The sequence below is a fragment of the Labeo rohita genome, chromosome 13 (assembly GCF_022985175.1).
Source record: "Labeo rohita strain BAU-BD-2019 chromosome 13, IGBB_LRoh.1.0, whole genome shotgun sequence".
Taxonomy (NCBI): Eukaryota; Metazoa; Chordata; class Actinopteri; order Cypriniformes; family Cyprinidae; genus Labeo; species Labeo rohita.
Window position 1 is genome coordinate 35,491,017 of NC_066881.1, and position 16,844 is coordinate 35,507,860.

At 38.7% G+C, this 16,844-nt stretch overlaps 1 protein-coding gene across 1 annotated transcript in view; it reads left to right on the plus strand.

Annotated features, from left to right (window-relative positions):
* The first annotated feature begins 637 nt into the window (after positions 1-637).
* LOC127175364 (NACHT, LRR and PYD domains-containing protein 12-like) overlaps positions 638-16,844 on the plus strand; it is a 49,687-nt gene continuing 33,480 nt past the window's right edge. Inside the window, exons 1-7 of the mRNA XM_051126395.1 lie at positions 638-819; positions 1,058-1,151; positions 2,118-2,199; positions 2,316-2,417; positions 2,737-2,814; positions 3,012-4,820; positions 9,960-10,130. Coding sequence (XP_050982352.1) covers positions 787-819; positions 1,058-1,151; positions 2,118-2,199; positions 2,316-2,417; positions 2,737-2,814; positions 3,012-4,820; positions 9,960-10,130 — 2,369 coding nt within the window. The 5' untranslated portion in view covers positions 638-786. The remainder of the gene's footprint in view (positions 820-1,057; positions 1,152-2,117; positions 2,200-2,315; positions 2,418-2,736; positions 2,815-3,011; positions 4,821-9,959; positions 10,131-16,844) is intronic.

Sequence of the window (16,844 nt, forward strand, 5' to 3'; positions counted from 1 at the left end):
TATTTTATTTTTTTTTTATTTTTTTTTTTAATTATTTATTTTTAGCATTTTATTCTATAAATACTAAAAATATTGAGAAACTGAATTGGATTACACCTGTATCTTTTCTTCAGTTTTGCAGAGCTACATTTTACTATTAGAAACAGTACTAATAGTATTAGTTTGCTGCCAGATATATTAGCCTATGTTTGTTTGTTTTTTGTTGTTGTTGTTTTAACTTTGACTCTAAATAATTTATTTTTAGAATATACATCAGGGTTCTCTCATGATTCTGAAAACAAAACATTAGACAACCAATCTAAATAATATGTAGGCTAATTTACTTGATCTTCTGACAAAATGTTTTATTTATTGTTATAAATGAGTCTACTTATAAATATTTAAAATTGTATGAGTCCACTTTAAAAATAAGAATTAATTTAAATGAATTGAAATAAATGAATGAAGATTTGTTTAGTCCAGAGTTTTTAAACGAAACTCTTGAACGAATGATTAAGACATCAAATACATTTTAACAGTCACTGATCCGCACACTATTGTGGCACCTACTATCATAGTGTAACAAAGGTTAACAGTCTATATTTGAAGCGTAACTTTAGTTCCAAAGGTCAGTTACTCATTTTGATTGCAGGGAGTCTACAGTATATCCGGACTATAAACTTTTATCCCAGTACTTTCATTATTATTTAATGTTTGCTGATCTATATTGCCTTTGAAAATACTGATCAATTTTTGAAGGCAATATAGTGGAAACATTAAAATATCTGGTTTGGTGTCTGCTTTGATATGCGACAAAGTGCAGGTGACTTGACACCGCAGGTAACTTCCTCTTTCATATTTCTTCTGAAGGAAGTGAATTCTGTGAAAAGTGTGTGATATGTTTACTTTTTAAGCAAATTATTGGTTTGGTTGTTTCGTGTTGTCTGTAGTTCATTTTAGCATTTGAGCTAACATATGACTAGCATTGTGTGTTTGAGTGAACGCCACCGTCGTTCTGCTGTTTCTCCGACTCTCAGGATCCGTTCAGATGAATGATTTGTTTGTGATTTCCTGCCAGAGTAAGTGTTGGAGATCTCACTCTTCTGTCTGTTCAGCTTCATCATGGATGACACAGAAACACCCCGAGATGAAGATTTTTCTCCAGGATGCAGGTACTTTGAATACATAATCTATTAGCCCTAAAAAGGTAGGGCCATAAAGACAAATCAGGCAATTCATTTATTGCTAATTCGATCTTATTAGAACATAAATAAGACAAGTTCGTTCTTTTATTTCTTTTATTTTTTTTTAAACATAACATTTTAGATTTTAATGTTTGCATCTCCATAAACTTGAAAACAAAATGCTTTTTTGGCAGTGTTTTTAAAGATTCATTGTAATACCGTCTGAATAATGTCTGTTAATGAATATATTAGCTTACTGTGTCATATTTGATACATACATTCCCAGAGCCTATGAATTATTAACATGATAAAAACTTTGATCCTCTTATGCAATTCAGACCTGTTTTATGCAATTAACTTAATGCCCTCTGATTGAGAGTTAATGTTTTGTTTTGTGTTTTGTTTTGTTTTGTTTTGTTTTTTGTTTTGTTTTTTATCAAGTAAAGTGTTTTTGTAGTGATATCTTTCAGGGTTTTTATAACGTAAATGTAAGAATAACTTTTATGTTGTTAGTAATAATTCAAGATGAACGTGTAATGGGCGGAACCAGCTTGGGTTTTCTTCATTATGCGTGTATGCATATATATATATATATATATAGAGAGAGAGAGAGAGAGAGAGAGAGAGAGAGATAAATAGATAGATAGATATAGATATAGATATAGATATAATTTTATTTTAAATAATAAGACTGTATAGTCTTATGAAGTGATTTTTATGATGTTTTATTTTTAAAGGTCCTTTATTAAAATGAATGTCATCATTAAATCTGTTCAGCAGAAGAGATCAGAGTCAGAGCTGTTTATCATAATTATTTTGTGTTTTTGTTTTATAATAGGTATTCATGGTATTATGGTATCAACAGAGTAAAAATAAAAGTGAAAAAATCATATTTTAAAAAAATAAAAGTTAATATTAATACAGTAATTCAAGGGATTCTTTGTTATAGTTCAGTTGATCAGAAGAGATCAGAAACAGAGCCCAGCTGTGTGTTTATGAACAGTGACGGGTCTATAGGTCATCCACAAAATCTCAGGTACAATATTTCATTAACAGATAGAATTGAATATTTGTTTGTTTGTTTTTTATCATGTGAATATTTCATTATTTCATCTGATATTTTAATATTTGCTCACAAACTCTCTGTTATAGCTCAGTGCATAAGAAGAAATCAGAACCAGAGCCCAGCTGTGTGTCTATGAGGAGTGACGAATCTTTGCATCATCCAGTTAATTTTACGAGTGATGAAACAAGGTTTAACCTTAAGTATTAAATTGTTTTGTAAAAGATATAATTATAGTAAGACATTTTAAATTAAACTGTCATAATTATTCAACACTAATAAATAAATATAAGCAGAAATCTAGCTAGGAAATGCAGTGAATGTAGTGACAACGAGCAGATATCAAGCACAGAGTAGAGTTATTATTATTTTTATTTACATTTATTTAAATGGTAGTTATTTTGTACAGTTCTGACTTTGAGCCAGATTTTTTTTAAATAAAATCACAGCTGTTATTATGCTAATGACAAAAATGTCACCAGTATCAGAGTGTTTGATTCTTGATTCAAGGTCAATCCTGCCACCCATCTGTAAGAAATTTGACCAATCTATGAATCAACCACAAGACAGCACGTATCCTGGTGTAAGGTAAACTGTGTTTTTTTTTTTTTTTTTTTTTTTAATGCAATGCATCATCACACATTACTCAAATACATCATTAATAACTGACACATTTCATAAACTGATATGTTTAGTGTCTCATAACACACAACACAAAAAAGACATTTTGCTCTGTACATTTACCTCTGTAACTCATGTAATAATGTGGTATTTTAATTTTCCAGCCATGAAGTCTTCAACACGTTTAGATCAAATCTGAAGAAGAAGTTTGAGCGTCTGTATGAGGGAACAGCGACGCAGGGAAACCCAACACTCCTGAATGAGATCTACACAGAGCTCTACATCACAGAGAGTGAGAGTGGAGAGATCAGTAATGAGCATGAGGTGAGACAGATTGAGACACAAACCAGGAGAACAGCAACAGAGGACACAGCCATCAAATGCAATGACATCTTTACACCTTTACCTGGACAAGACAAAGCCATCAGAACTGTGCTGACAAAGGGAGTCGCTGGCATTGGAAAAACAGTCTCTGTGCAGAAGTTCATCCTGGACTGGGCTGAAGGGAAAGAGAATCAGGACGTCCAGCTCATATTTCCACTTCCTTTCAGAGAAATTAATCTGATGAAGGAAAAAAAACTCAGTCTTTCAGATCTTCTTCATGTCTTTTTCCCTGAAACTAAAGAAATGGAAATATCCAGTGATGAATATAAAGTGTTGTTCATCTTTGATGGTCTGGACGAATGTCGTCTTCCCTTATTTTTTCAAAGAAATGAGACTCTATGGGATGCAAACAAAGAGACATCAGTGGACGTGCTGCTGATGAACCTCATTGTGGGGAATCTGTTTCCCTCTGCTCTCATCTGGATCACCTCCAGACCAGCAGCAGCTGATCTCGTCCCCTCTGAGTGTGTCCATCGAGTGACAGAGGTACGAGGCTTCAATGAGCCACAGAAGGAGGAATACTTCAGGAAGAGAATCAGTGAAATGGAACTAGCTAAAAAAATAATTGGACACCTGAAGTCGTCAAGGAGCCTCTACATCATGTGCCACATCCCAGTGTTCTGCTGGATCTCAGCCGCTGTTCTAGAGAAGATGTTTAGAAAATCATGGATAGGAGAGATTCCCAAGACTCTCACTCAAATGTACACACACTTCCTGATCCTTCAGACCAATATCAAACGTGAGAAGGACTATGAGAAGAAGGTGACAGATGAAGACATGATCCTCAAACTGGGGAAAGTGGCTTTTCAGCAGCTTGTGAAAAGCAACCTGATCTTCTATGAGGAAGACCTGAGAGAGTGTGGCATTGATGTGACAGAAGCATCAGTGTACTCAGGATTGTGCACTCAGATCTTCAGAGAGGAGTTTGTCTTGTATCAGGGGAAAGTCTTCTGCTTTGTTCATCTGAGCATTCAGGAACATCTAGCAGCTCTATATGTGCACCTCTCCTGGACAAACTACAACAGAAATGTGATTGACCAAATCATCAAACAGAGTTTACGGTCTAAAGTGAAGGAACAGTTTCAACTCAGTTCATCAGAACATATTTCATTATCTGAGCTGCATCAGAGAGCTGTGGGTGAGGCTCTACAGAGTAACAATGGGCATCTGGATCTTTTCCTGCGGTTCCTTCTGGGTTTGTCAGTGGAGTCTCATCAGATTCTCCTACAGCGAATAATGACGCTGAAAAGAAGCAGATCTGACAGCAATGAGAAAACGGTTAAGTTCATCAAGGAGAAGATCAGGACCATTGATTCTCCAGAGAAATCCATCAATCTGTTCCACTGTCTGAATGAACTGGGTGATCGTTCACTAGTGGAGGAAATACAACAGTATCTGAAATCTGGAAATTTAAGTGAAGCCAAACTCTCTTCATCTCAGTGGTCAGCTGTAGTTTTTGTGTTGTTGACATCAAAAAAGGAACTGAATGAGTTTCGTCTTGATAAATTTGTTAAAGAAAAGAATAATCCTGAAAATATGAAAGTTCTTCAGAAGTTGCTGCCTGTGATTAAAGAATCCAGATCAGTTCAGTAAGTATCAATGAGAACAATCATTTCACTGGTAAAACATTACAAAAATCAAAGTTAAAAGCTCACAGATCTTAAGTGCTGTAGCTATTATTTTAGTGGTTGGCATTTTAATGTGTTTTCAATACAGTGACACTGTAAAAGATTTCTTCAGGCATTCAAACAAAGTCAGAAAAGTTGAATATAAATTATTCATGTATTGTAGTTAAAAATGTTAAAATGAACATAGATGGAATAGAAATATTTCTCATCTGGTGTAAAAGGCCAAGCAGAAATCGAGAGCAACCAAACAAGTGGAGAAGCAGCTCATATATACAGCAGCTCAAATCTCCTAAAATCTGTTGTATCAGTTAATGGAGCAAAACACCATACTTGAACAAACACTATTGAAGACAACAATTGAAATCTACAAGATTGTTATTAATTATAATTATCTGTTATTTATATTTTTGAGTTTTAACATTTTTCAGGAATGACAAGAGCTAAACTCAAACTTGTATTAAAACACATGAACTTTCTGCCAGTTCACAGTCCAGCATGTGGATTGTTTTTTAACATGTTAAACCAGTTTAATCCAGTCTTACCATTTTTGTGTGTGTGTCACAGTTGTGTGTGGAAGGAGACGTAGGAAGACGAAATATAACAACAAGTCTTTAATAAAATCCACAATAGGAAACTCCAGACAGGAAGGGCAGGGAAGCACACACCAACTTAACCTTAAGATCCGACGACAAAGACTAAACTGAATACAACTTATTTAGGGGTGCTAATGAAACAATGACAGGTGAGGGTGATTAACCAATAAGGATTAAACAAGGACAGGAACAGGAAAGACCATATGGGCACAGAAGGGAGAAACCATCATAAACAGTCCACAGGGGTGTGACATTACTCACCCCTCCTGGAAGGCGAGACCTCGCGCCGTAGAAAAAAAAAAACAAAGGAGTGGACGTGGGATAGTAACAGAAAGTCAGTGTAGGAGGACACTCAGGTGGAGGAAGGACTCCTGGGAGGAGGACAACAAACAAAGTCCAGGGTGGTGACGATGGAGGGGGAGGAGCCATGGAGGAGACAGAAGGGTCCAGGGTGGATCAGACGGAGGGAGGAGCAATTACAAATCCTTATGACTCCGGGGGGCCGACTGATGGTGGCGGAGCAGGTGGAGGTGGAGCCCGAGGCAGAGACAGAGAGCCAATGATCCTGGGCGACGCTGAGGATCCGGAGGTCCGTGGCAGAGCCGGAACGACAGAGGACTGAGGCGGAGCTGGAGGGAGGGAGGAGCCCAACGGAGCCGGTGGGACAGAGCGACGAGGCGCAGCCGGAGAAGTGGAGTCCAGAGGCGATGGTGGGACGACGACCGACCAAGGCGGAGCCGGAGGGAAGAGGGAGCCCAGTGGAGCTGGTGGGCCGACGGGATGGTGGAGACAAGGGAGCTGAGAGCCGGGGTGGAGCCGCTGGGTCGGAGGGCCGAAGCGGAGTCCAGAACTTAGAGGCTGGAGGCGGAGTCGAAGGATCATCCAGCCATGACGTTGATGGATACTGGCAGACCCACGGCAAGCCCACCGCACAGATGGTGGGCTGAGGGTGAGCAGAGGGGCTGTCAGGAGACAGTGGTTTTGGGACTGAGGCAACTGGGACGATAGGAGGAGATAACAGTGAGAGGGTGGGTGGGAAATCCAGGCAGGTAGACAGTTCAAGGCAGACAGAATGTTCAGGGCAGGCAGGAAGTTCCACATATATATCCTCAGAGAAATCAATCAAATCTTGTTCCAAATGGCATTCAGGGCAGACATATAGTTCTAGGCAGGCAGGTAGTTCCATTTCTATATCCTTAGTGAAATCAATCAAATCTTGTTCCATATTTAAATGTCCCAAATCCAGACATTGCTCACCCTCAGCGGCAGTGCATTGGGCGGTGCTGTCCTCAGCACACTCACACCCCCCACTGGAACTTCCATGTCGTGGGCATTATGGCTGGCTCTCGCACCTGGTCGGACTCATAGGCTCAGGGCTCAGGCTCCGTAGCGATCTCTCGTGCTGTCGCTCCCATTGGCGATGGCTCTGTTGCTCTGGGCTCTGGCTCTCTGTCCGTGGTGGGCTCGGGCTCTGGCTCCGCGAGTCGGGGTGTGGATTGGCTGGGCCCCGGGTAGGCCGGTGGGCTGGTCCTGGATTGGGGCCGGACACACTCCAGACACTGGAGGATCACTTCCCTCCAGCTCAGTCCTGTGGTGTCTAGGAGGTCCACAGGGCGGTAGTAATTGGCCCCAATCCAGAACAGAGAGTTGATGGTGGCGTCGCCCAGCCCTGACATCATTGCTAGCCCGCAGAACTCCCAGGCATACTCCACAAATGGGAGATCTCTGCGGGCTAGGGCAGAGAAGCAAGCAGCTACTTCCATTTATTCTGGTCGGATCTTCTGTCACAGTTGTGTGTGGAAGGGAGAAAGGGAGAAACCAACATAAACAGTCCACAGTGTGTATATTTGCCCATGAAACTTGGGTAATTTGACATTTTTTTTTTTTTTTCATGGTATGTATTAATTTAATTATATTGGAATTGCAATTGTTGTTCATAGTTGTTTTGATTTTTTTTTTTTTTTTTTTTAATGTATTTATTTATTTTTGAAAGCTGTTTAATAGTGTTTCACATGTATGATTTTAATCTCTCTACAGGTTGAGATATTGTGGTGTCACAGATGAAGGTTGTGCTGCTCTGGCTTCAGCTCTGAGATCAAACCCCTCACACCTGAGAGAACTGAATCTGTCGAGGAATAAACTAGGAGATTCAATGAAGCTGATTTCTGATGTACTACAGAATCCTCACTGTAAACTGGAGAAACTGTGGTAAGATCATATATGACTCGCACATGCTATGTAGTGAATAGTGTCATCAGTTAAGACAGATTTTGCATAAGACTGACATTTTGCATAAAATAGAGATATAGTGCATAAAATAAATATTATTTATTCAGCTTGAAGAAGACTTTGGTTGTTCTGTGATATTTTAGACCTCAGTCCAATGATCCAACAAACATATTAATTTGTACTTTAATAAATTCACATCTAAACTGATCTGATCTGAGAGAGTAAAGGGTGTGTCATTGTTCTCTACAGGTTGAGTGATTGTGGTGTCACAGATGAAGGTTGTGCTGCTCTGGCTTCAGCTCTGAGATCAAACCCCTCACGCCTGAGACAACTCAATCTGTCTGGGAATAAACTAGGAGATTCAGTGAAGCTGCTTTCTGATGTGCTACAGAATCCTCACTGTAAACTGGAGAAACTGGGGTAAGATCATATATGACACACTGTAAAGTATACTGTATGTGAAGTGCAAAATAAATTACAATTTTGAAAACAACATTACAAATCCAAAAACAAAACAACAAATTTAAACACAGTGGCAAATCTAAACACAAATCAAGTTGGAAAACACAATGACAAGTGTCAAAATGGAAAAAGTAGATATTGTTTGCAAATGAAACACTTTTTTCAGACTGTCAATCAAGATATACAGAAAGTTAAAGAAATAATTGGGTAACCAGCTTTGTTCCTTGTGCATGTGTGGACTTATGTGTTCTTTTCAACCTTTTTTGTTTCAGTAGAAAAAATCTTTTAGTTGGATTATCTGTTTACACATAGTGCACATCCATCAGACAAAATGACAAAAGAAATCAGCCACATACTGTAAGTGGGAGAGTAAGGACAGTGGGCTTAGCTTTTAACACCAACCTGAGTACAAGCTCAGAGATGTTTATTTTAACTATTTTTTTTACTTTTTCAGTTTTGTTTAGTTTTTTTTTAAATTATTATTTTGCCTGTGTCAATGCCAACTGCATAAATTTTTATTGGAATTTAAATATTTCATCCTCATTTCCTTTAATCTATTTTACACTAAGTACAAAAAATAGTTTCTCTCTGGACCTTATGGACAAAAATGTCCTCATTAAAACCCATTAAAACTGCAATTTTTATTCCCAGAGCCATTTAACTATAAAATGATGCAGTATTTGTTAATAGGTTTTCATTCTGTTGGCAAGACTTCAAAATTAAAATAATTTACTATTTTTTACTAGATGGTGCCGTTTAGCATATATAGCAAATACTCACTTTATTCCTATTTTCTGATCATGCATATTATATTATAGAGTCAATTGGATAAATTATGCGGCTATAATTGTGTGGGTGTGTTGGTATGGATGTCAAAGTGTGGTTTGTATGCGTGTCCTAAATAAATGTTTTGTGTGTGCTCACCTGTAATGTTTGAGAGAGAGAGAAATTATACTGTACTGCGAATCACAAATCCCACTGCTGTGTATGCCAGTGGAGCTTTGCTGAAATCTAATGGGAAAAGTTTGATAAACAAAATCTTACTAAAAGTTCATTTTTTGAGATATCAAAAATTTGGATACTAAAAGTTTTTCATTTTTTTTTTTTTTTAATTCATTGGGATTTTATCAAAATGTTTCTCATCAAATTTGGAACACAACTTGTTTTTGGTTTGGTTTTGGTTTCTAGATTTATGGCTTTGATTTTCTATAAGGCTCCCAATAAGGCTGCATTTACTATAATAAATATAATTATAAACAATGAATGTGTTATTAAATGGGGTGGCAGGGTGGCTCAGTGGGTTATTGTGACACAGCAAAAAAAGTCCCCGCTTTGAGTCCCTGAGCCAGGAGGCCTTTCTCAACATTATGTGGGTTTCATCTACAATCATCTAGTGAACTGGACACTATAAATGTCCCACAGGTGTGAATGTTTGTGTGTGTCTGTTTGTGAGTCCTGTGATGGACTGGTCATCTGTTCAGGGAGTCCCTCACCTGTGACCCGAGACACTGGGATAGACTCCAGCCCCCCACAAACCTGCAGAGGATGAAGTGAATTGGAAAACTGCTGGATGTTTTTATGTAATGTTTTGTATTGGACTGCAATATACAAACAATATCTCTCAATGCAGGTGATCTCAGATTTTACTATCCACTGGTGATGAAGGAGAAACCTGTAAACAGTTTTGTGTTCTGTGAAATTTTAGACCTCAGTCCAATGATCCATCAAACAATGATTTGTGCTTTATCTGTGATAATGGATTCACAGCTAAATTGTTCTGATCTGAGAGTGAAGAGTGTGTCATTGTTCTCTACAGGTTGTTTAATTGTGGAGTCACAGATGAAGGTTGTGCTGCTCTGGCTTCAGCTCTGAGATCAAACCCCTCACACCTGAGACAACTGAATCTGTCTGGGAATAAACTAGGAGATTCAGTGAAGCTGCTTTCTGATGTACTACAGAATCCTCACTGTAAACTGGAGAAACTGTGGTAAGATCCTCTGTAAAGCATCCTTTAATGTGAATTCTAAGAATAAATCAGCAATGTTCAGTGACTCTGATTCAGTGACAAATGACCCTGATTAAGTTCATTTCATTAATTTCCATTACATCACATGACCTGCTGCTCCTGGAGCTTTGCTTATGATAGTTTGATCAATAATGAACTTTCAGATAATGTGTAAAATAGTAATCCAGAGCCTCTGTGACTTACTGCAGAGGATGAATATCCCAGAGGTTTAGATCTGAAGACACAAGAGTCTGAATGTGTTTAGTTTTAATCAATTCAGTGTTCAGCATTATCACTGATGTAACAAAATAACAAGCAGTGTTTTTGTTTTATTTATATATTTATTTGTTTCTCTATCATCATTTTCATGTCTTCAGTATTGGGGATAAGCAAATTTGGTTTTGGAGGCCCACAGTCCTGCAGAGTTTAGCTCCAACCCCAATTAAACACACCTGAACCACATTTAACCGATTTAAAGACCCCCTCGGTTGAAACTGTGTTCCGGGGAAAGTGCCTGGTCTAGTGTCCTGTACACCCATGTGTTAATCCAGCCTTGCTGAACCAGCTAATCAGTGTCTTCAGGATCACTAGAAAGTTACAGGCAGGTGAGTTTAATCAGGGTTGGAGCTAAACTCTGCAGGACAGTGATCCTCCAGGACTGATCCCATCCCTTGCTCATCCCTGTCTTCTATCCTGAGAAAAGCATTATTTAATAAAAAAACAAAGTTTAAGTGGAATATAAACACCAAAGACAATTAAGATAGGAGATGACCCAGAAGAAAAGTTCACATGACATGATCTCAGTGCATGTGTAGAAAAGAGTTCTGACTTTATACATTAAAACCTTGAGAATCTTTGAGTTCAACAGATGAGACCAAACATGACACAATGATCAAGTGTTTGATCACAAGAGTTAATAAATGAGATGTAATGGGGAACACGTGGCTCCTGTGAGGCAAATGTCCTCCTGTAGGTGTTTATTAGAGGTGCGAGTGACTGTTTCTCCAGACAGATCCGTCCTTATATCACTATGAAACAATATCTCACATTCAGCTCTGTGTGTCTGTTCAGTCCTGAAGCACATGACAGTTTCAAACAGCACCATTGAGCATCAACATGCATAAATCTCATTCTATCAGCAGCAGTTTGTGGCAATGCTTGTCATTATATCTCCTCTCCTGCTCTGAGACCAGAGTCAATAACAAACTACAGACATTTCAACTACAGTTCACACTGTGTCATTGTTTTCTACAGGTTGAGTGATTGTGGTGTCACAGATGAAGGTTGTGCTGCTCTGGCTTCAGCTCTGAGATCAAACCCCTCACACCTGAGAGAACTGGATTTGTTGTGGAATAAACTAGGAGATTCTAGCAGGAAGTTACTCTCTGATCTGAAGAAAGATTCTGAACTGGAGAAATTATACTGTTGTGAGTGTTTGTTTATTTAACATTTCTAAATTGAGCGACAGACCATTTGTAATTGGAGAATATGAGATAATTCAGCTCCACTTTAGTCTCTGTACTTTAAACTGTTTAATTCTGTGATGTGACTGATGTGATGAATGTTTTAATTTCTTACAGAGTCTCTAAGTGATAGTAGTTGTAGATCATTCACTGTTATTAATCTATGATCAGTTGTTCATATCTCTGGCTGTAATATGAATATACTGTGTTTTTTCTGAAATGGATCTGCTGATGTGATGTGACAGCAGTAATGTCTCATATTCATATGTGACTGTCTGTGTGTTTTATTGTAGGACTCTCAGTATTTAGACGTCAGTCCAGTTTCCTCAGGATCAGCTGATGGTGAATAAGGAGCCGCTACAGAGACGTCACAGTCACACAATCAACAGAGGGATGTTCATTTCAAATAATTTTCCTGACTGACTCCCAATGCTCATTAACCAATTATTGGCCATTGACCAACAAAATTAAAATGGTAAATTACATTTTAATTAAATTGGAATCAGTAAGTTTATTTGACCCAAACATTTCTATTCATGCAGAATGAGAGATACAGGTATGTTTATCTATAATGTTTAAAACAAATAATTGTAAAGCTGCTTATATTTTAAGATTTATTTATTTATTTTGCTTTGTTCTAAATAGCTTAATGTAAAATTTAAAGGATTTGCTGGCATTATTTTTCTCGTAACACAATTTTGACTGATATGTGTATAGCAATTTTTTTTTTACATTTTCATTTTTTTTTTATCCATGCAGCAAATGTTTTTTTTGGGAGGAAAAAAGTTACTTTATTGCATTTCTACACTACATGCTTTTTTTTATTATACTTTTTCAGTATAACGTTTATGGGTAGCTTAATGTAAAACATTGTCATTATTTTGATGTACGTTGTGCAAAAGACAAATTCATTGTTTTATACAGATAGCAGAAAATAGGTTTACCACAAAATAAACTATAGTAAATGGAACAGCATTTGTACACACTGATTTCATTATGTGGATGTCACTCCTGTGGGGGCCTAAACACACACACACACACACACACAAAAAAGGTTCTTGAGTGGTTCTTTTTGGTGGTTGAGGTGCTACAGTATATAGCACCACTTTCATACAAAGAACCCATTAAGCCCCTGTGTAATTCTTTAAAGGTTCTCTGACTTTCTTAGTCTCTTAATTTAGCTGGGGAAATTATTAAAATACATTAAAATACAGGTTTCCTGAAGATAATGTGGTTCTTAACCTTTTTGCCCCCAAAGCCCCCTTTAAAAAAAATTCCAGGGCCCCCACACAAGACTTTTTGTCCTCAGAAAAGCATAAAAGTGATTCAAAACAGGTTTTACCATTGTAGTAAACACCGGCCCTCCAGGGCCGAGTTTGCCCATTCCTGCTGTAATGGTTCTACATAGCACCATTTGACATTTAAAGATAGGTGCTATATAGCACTTAATGTGTTTCCCCTATAATTACGAGCCAATGAACCACCTTTAGTACTATTTAGAACCATTTTTAGAGAGTACACAACTGTTCATCAGTGTAAATCTTTAATGCATATAGCAACAGAACAGGTCTTCTTAACACAGTCCTTGTTGATGTGCGAACAGCACAGGATCAAACTTTGCCACCTCTTCCATTTCAGGTCTAGCATATCATATTTTCTTCAGCAATTCCACAAGTTGATCATGAGTTGGTTTCTGTATCTCCACCTCCTTGTCATCTCCTCTTTACTCACAGTGGTATGATCAGAGTCTGCTGGGAATGGTTTTGGTGGCAGTGAAGTTAGTTGTTCACCAACCAGGAAGTGTGCAGGTGTCAGTGACTGCAGCTCGGTGAGGTCTTGTTTTCCTCATTTTTAGGTTCTGGAATTGTCTGAATAAATGACTTTGCACAGCCCTCTTCTGGAAACAAATCGCTTAAGTGCTAACAAGAAACTTTCTGTTGACTGATTTGTAACCAGCTCCAAATGCACTGCTCTAGTGACTGCACATGTGAACAGAGCAACATAAACCTTGCATAGCACACGATCATAGAGTGGACCTGCAAAGTCTATGCCAGTCACTTCGAATGTAAGGGTCTCTGATATTCTGTCTCGTTTCAGTGGAGCAGTGTCTTGTTGTGCTAATAAATTTTTAAATCTTCTGCATACATTTCACTTCAACAGAATACTTTTTACAAGTTGTCTGCCTTGCAAAATCCAGTGTCTACTACTGATTTGTACAAGAGTGTCTCAGACCAGAATGCATGATAACTTCATGGTTGTACTGAACCAGCAGCTCACAATATCTGCCTTTGCTAGGTAGAATCCATTAATGTTTTTCTGTGTAACTGAACTCTGACTGTTGCAGTCTGCCTCCAACACACAGGTATTCATCAGCATCAAAAAAAAAAAAAAAAAAAATTTTATATCTCTGACCTTTCAGTGTGAGTTCAGGGTTTTACAAGCCTTTAGCAAACTAATCTCATGACTAAAGCTGCAAACTTCATTTTGGTACTTCTCAGCCTCAAACATTCTTCAACAGTTCAATTCACCTCGTCTCTTGGATCTTGAACTTGCATTGTGCACAAACCTGTTAATCCAAGCTGTGACCCGCAATACCTTCTTCAGTTTACTGTACTTCACTAAATCTAGTACAGATTCCATTTGGTCGCTACTACTGCTGAGTTGTACAGTGATCTGCTGAACTTGTTTTAGCTCATTACTCATATCTTCATCACTTTGATCTTCATCACTCTCCTCCGACAGTTTAGTGCAGTCAGAAATGAAGGTCCTTTCCACCACAGTTTGCTTTCTTTCAGGTTAACTACAGTCTGACCTCTAGTAGGGAGATCTGTTGGATTGGTTTTGCCTTTACAGTGAGACCACATTGCAGGGTTGGTTAATGACTGTATTTCAGCCACTCTGTTTGACACAAACTGTCTCCGATCCTGGTTTCTCTGTCTCTGGTCATTCATCACATGCAGTCTGAATTTTATTAATATACTGAACAGATTTGGATTCAGGTTAGGACTGGTAAGTAGATAGTCCTTAGGTCATGGAGAGTCAGTGTCATGTGATGAAGTGTCAAACACTACTTTGAGTTTTGTTGTTACCTTCTTCATGGAAAACAGCATGATGAGGCATGTAGTATTTCACAGCAGTCAAAGACGATGATTCTGCCACCACATCTTTGATGCCCTGCTCAAGATAATCATTCACAACTTCACTGTATTGGTGACACAGCACTACACCTGACTGCAACCTTCTCTTAAGGCCCTCAAATCTTTTCTTTGCAATCCTGTAGTGGGGCAAAAAAGTATTTAGTCAGTCACCAATTGTGCAAGTTCTCCCACTTAAAAAGATGAGAGAGGCCTGTAATTTTCATCATAGGTATATCTCAACTATGAGAGACAAAATGAGGAAAAAAAAAATTCCAGAAAAATCACATTGTCTGATTTTTAAGGAATTTATTTGCAAATTATGGTGGAAAATAAGTATTTGGTCAATAACAAAAGTTCATCTCAATACTTTGTTATATACCCTTTGCTGGCAATGACAGAGGTCAAACGTTTTCTACAAGTCTTCACAAGGTTTTCACACACTGTTGCTGGTATTTTGGCCCATTCCTCCATGCAGATCTCCTCTAGAGCAGTGATGTTTTGGGGCTGTCGTTGAGCAACTCAGACTTTCAACTCCCTCCAAAGATTTTCTATGGGGTTGAGATCTGGAGACTGGCTAGGCCACTACAGAACCTTGAAATGCTTCTTACGAAGCCACTCCTTCATTACTTCATTACCCGGGCGGTGTGTTTGGGATCATTGTCATGCTGAAAGACCCAGCCACGTTTCATCTTCAATGCCCTTGCTGATGGAAGGAGGTTTTTACTCAAAATCTGACGATACATGGCCCCATTCATTCTTTCCTTTACACGGATCAGTCGTCCTGATCCCTTTGCAGAAAAACAGCCCCAAAGCATGATGTTTCCACCCCCATGCTTCACAGTAGGTATGGTGTTCTTTGGATGCAACTCAGCATTCTTTCTCCAACAAACACGACGAGTAGAGTTTTTACCAAAAAGTTCTATTTTGGTTTCATCTGACCATATGACATTCTCCCAGTCCTCTTCTGGATTATCCAAATGCTCTCTAGCAAACTTCGGACGGGCCTGGACATGTACTGGCTTAAGCAGGGGGACACGTCTGGCACTGCAGGATTTGAGTCCCTGGCGGCGTAGTGTGTTACTGATGGTAGCCTTTGTTACTTTGGTCCCAGCTCTCTGCAGGTCATTCACTAGGTCCCCCGTGTGGTTCTGGGATTTTTGCTGACCGTTTTTGTGATAATTTTGACCCCATGGGGTGAGATCTTGCGTGGAGCCCCAGATCGAGGGAGATTATCAGTGGTCTTGTATGTCTTCCATTTTCTAATAATTGCTCCCACAGTTAATTTCTTCACACCAAGCTGCTTACCTACTGCAGATTCAGTCTTCCCAGCCTGGTGCAGGTCTACAATTTTGTTTCTGGTGTCCTTTGACAGCTCTCTGGTCTTGGCAATAGTGGAGTTTGGAGTGTGACTGTTTGAGGTTGTGGACAGGTGTCTTTTATACTGATAACGAGTTCAAACAGGTGCCATTAATACAGGTAACGAGTGGAGGACAGAGGAGCCTCTTACAGAAGAAGTTACAGGTCTGTGAGAGCCAGAAATCTTGCTTGTTTGTAGGTGACCAAATACTTATTTTCCACCATAATTTGCAAATAAATTCTTTAAAAATCAGACAATGTGATTTTCTGGATTTTTTTTTCTCATTTTGTCTCATAGTTGAGGTATACCTATGATGAAAATTACAGGCCTCTCTCATCTTTTTAAGTGGGAGAACTTGCACAATTGGTGGCTGACTAAATACTTTTTTGCCCCACTGTATCTGGGAGTACTGGCTTGTCAGTTTCGCCACGGCAGCTCAACTTCATATCGTCCATCTTTTTACTGAGTTGTCTTTTTTAAACTTATGAAGAGCCTCCTCTTCCTCAGGATTGTCTGTGTGCTGCATGGTGATACAGAGAGACTCTATTTCCCAGAAGGCTTTCAGATGCTCTAAAACCAGTGTGTCATCAGTAGCTTATATGTGCATTCAGGCTGCATCACCAACACTGGTAATTTTGACTGGGCCCTGCACTGACCATCCAAAGATGCTCTCAATGGCTACAGGACACTATACGCCCAACACTATACGCCAGTAATAGATTGCACCAACCAGCATTGA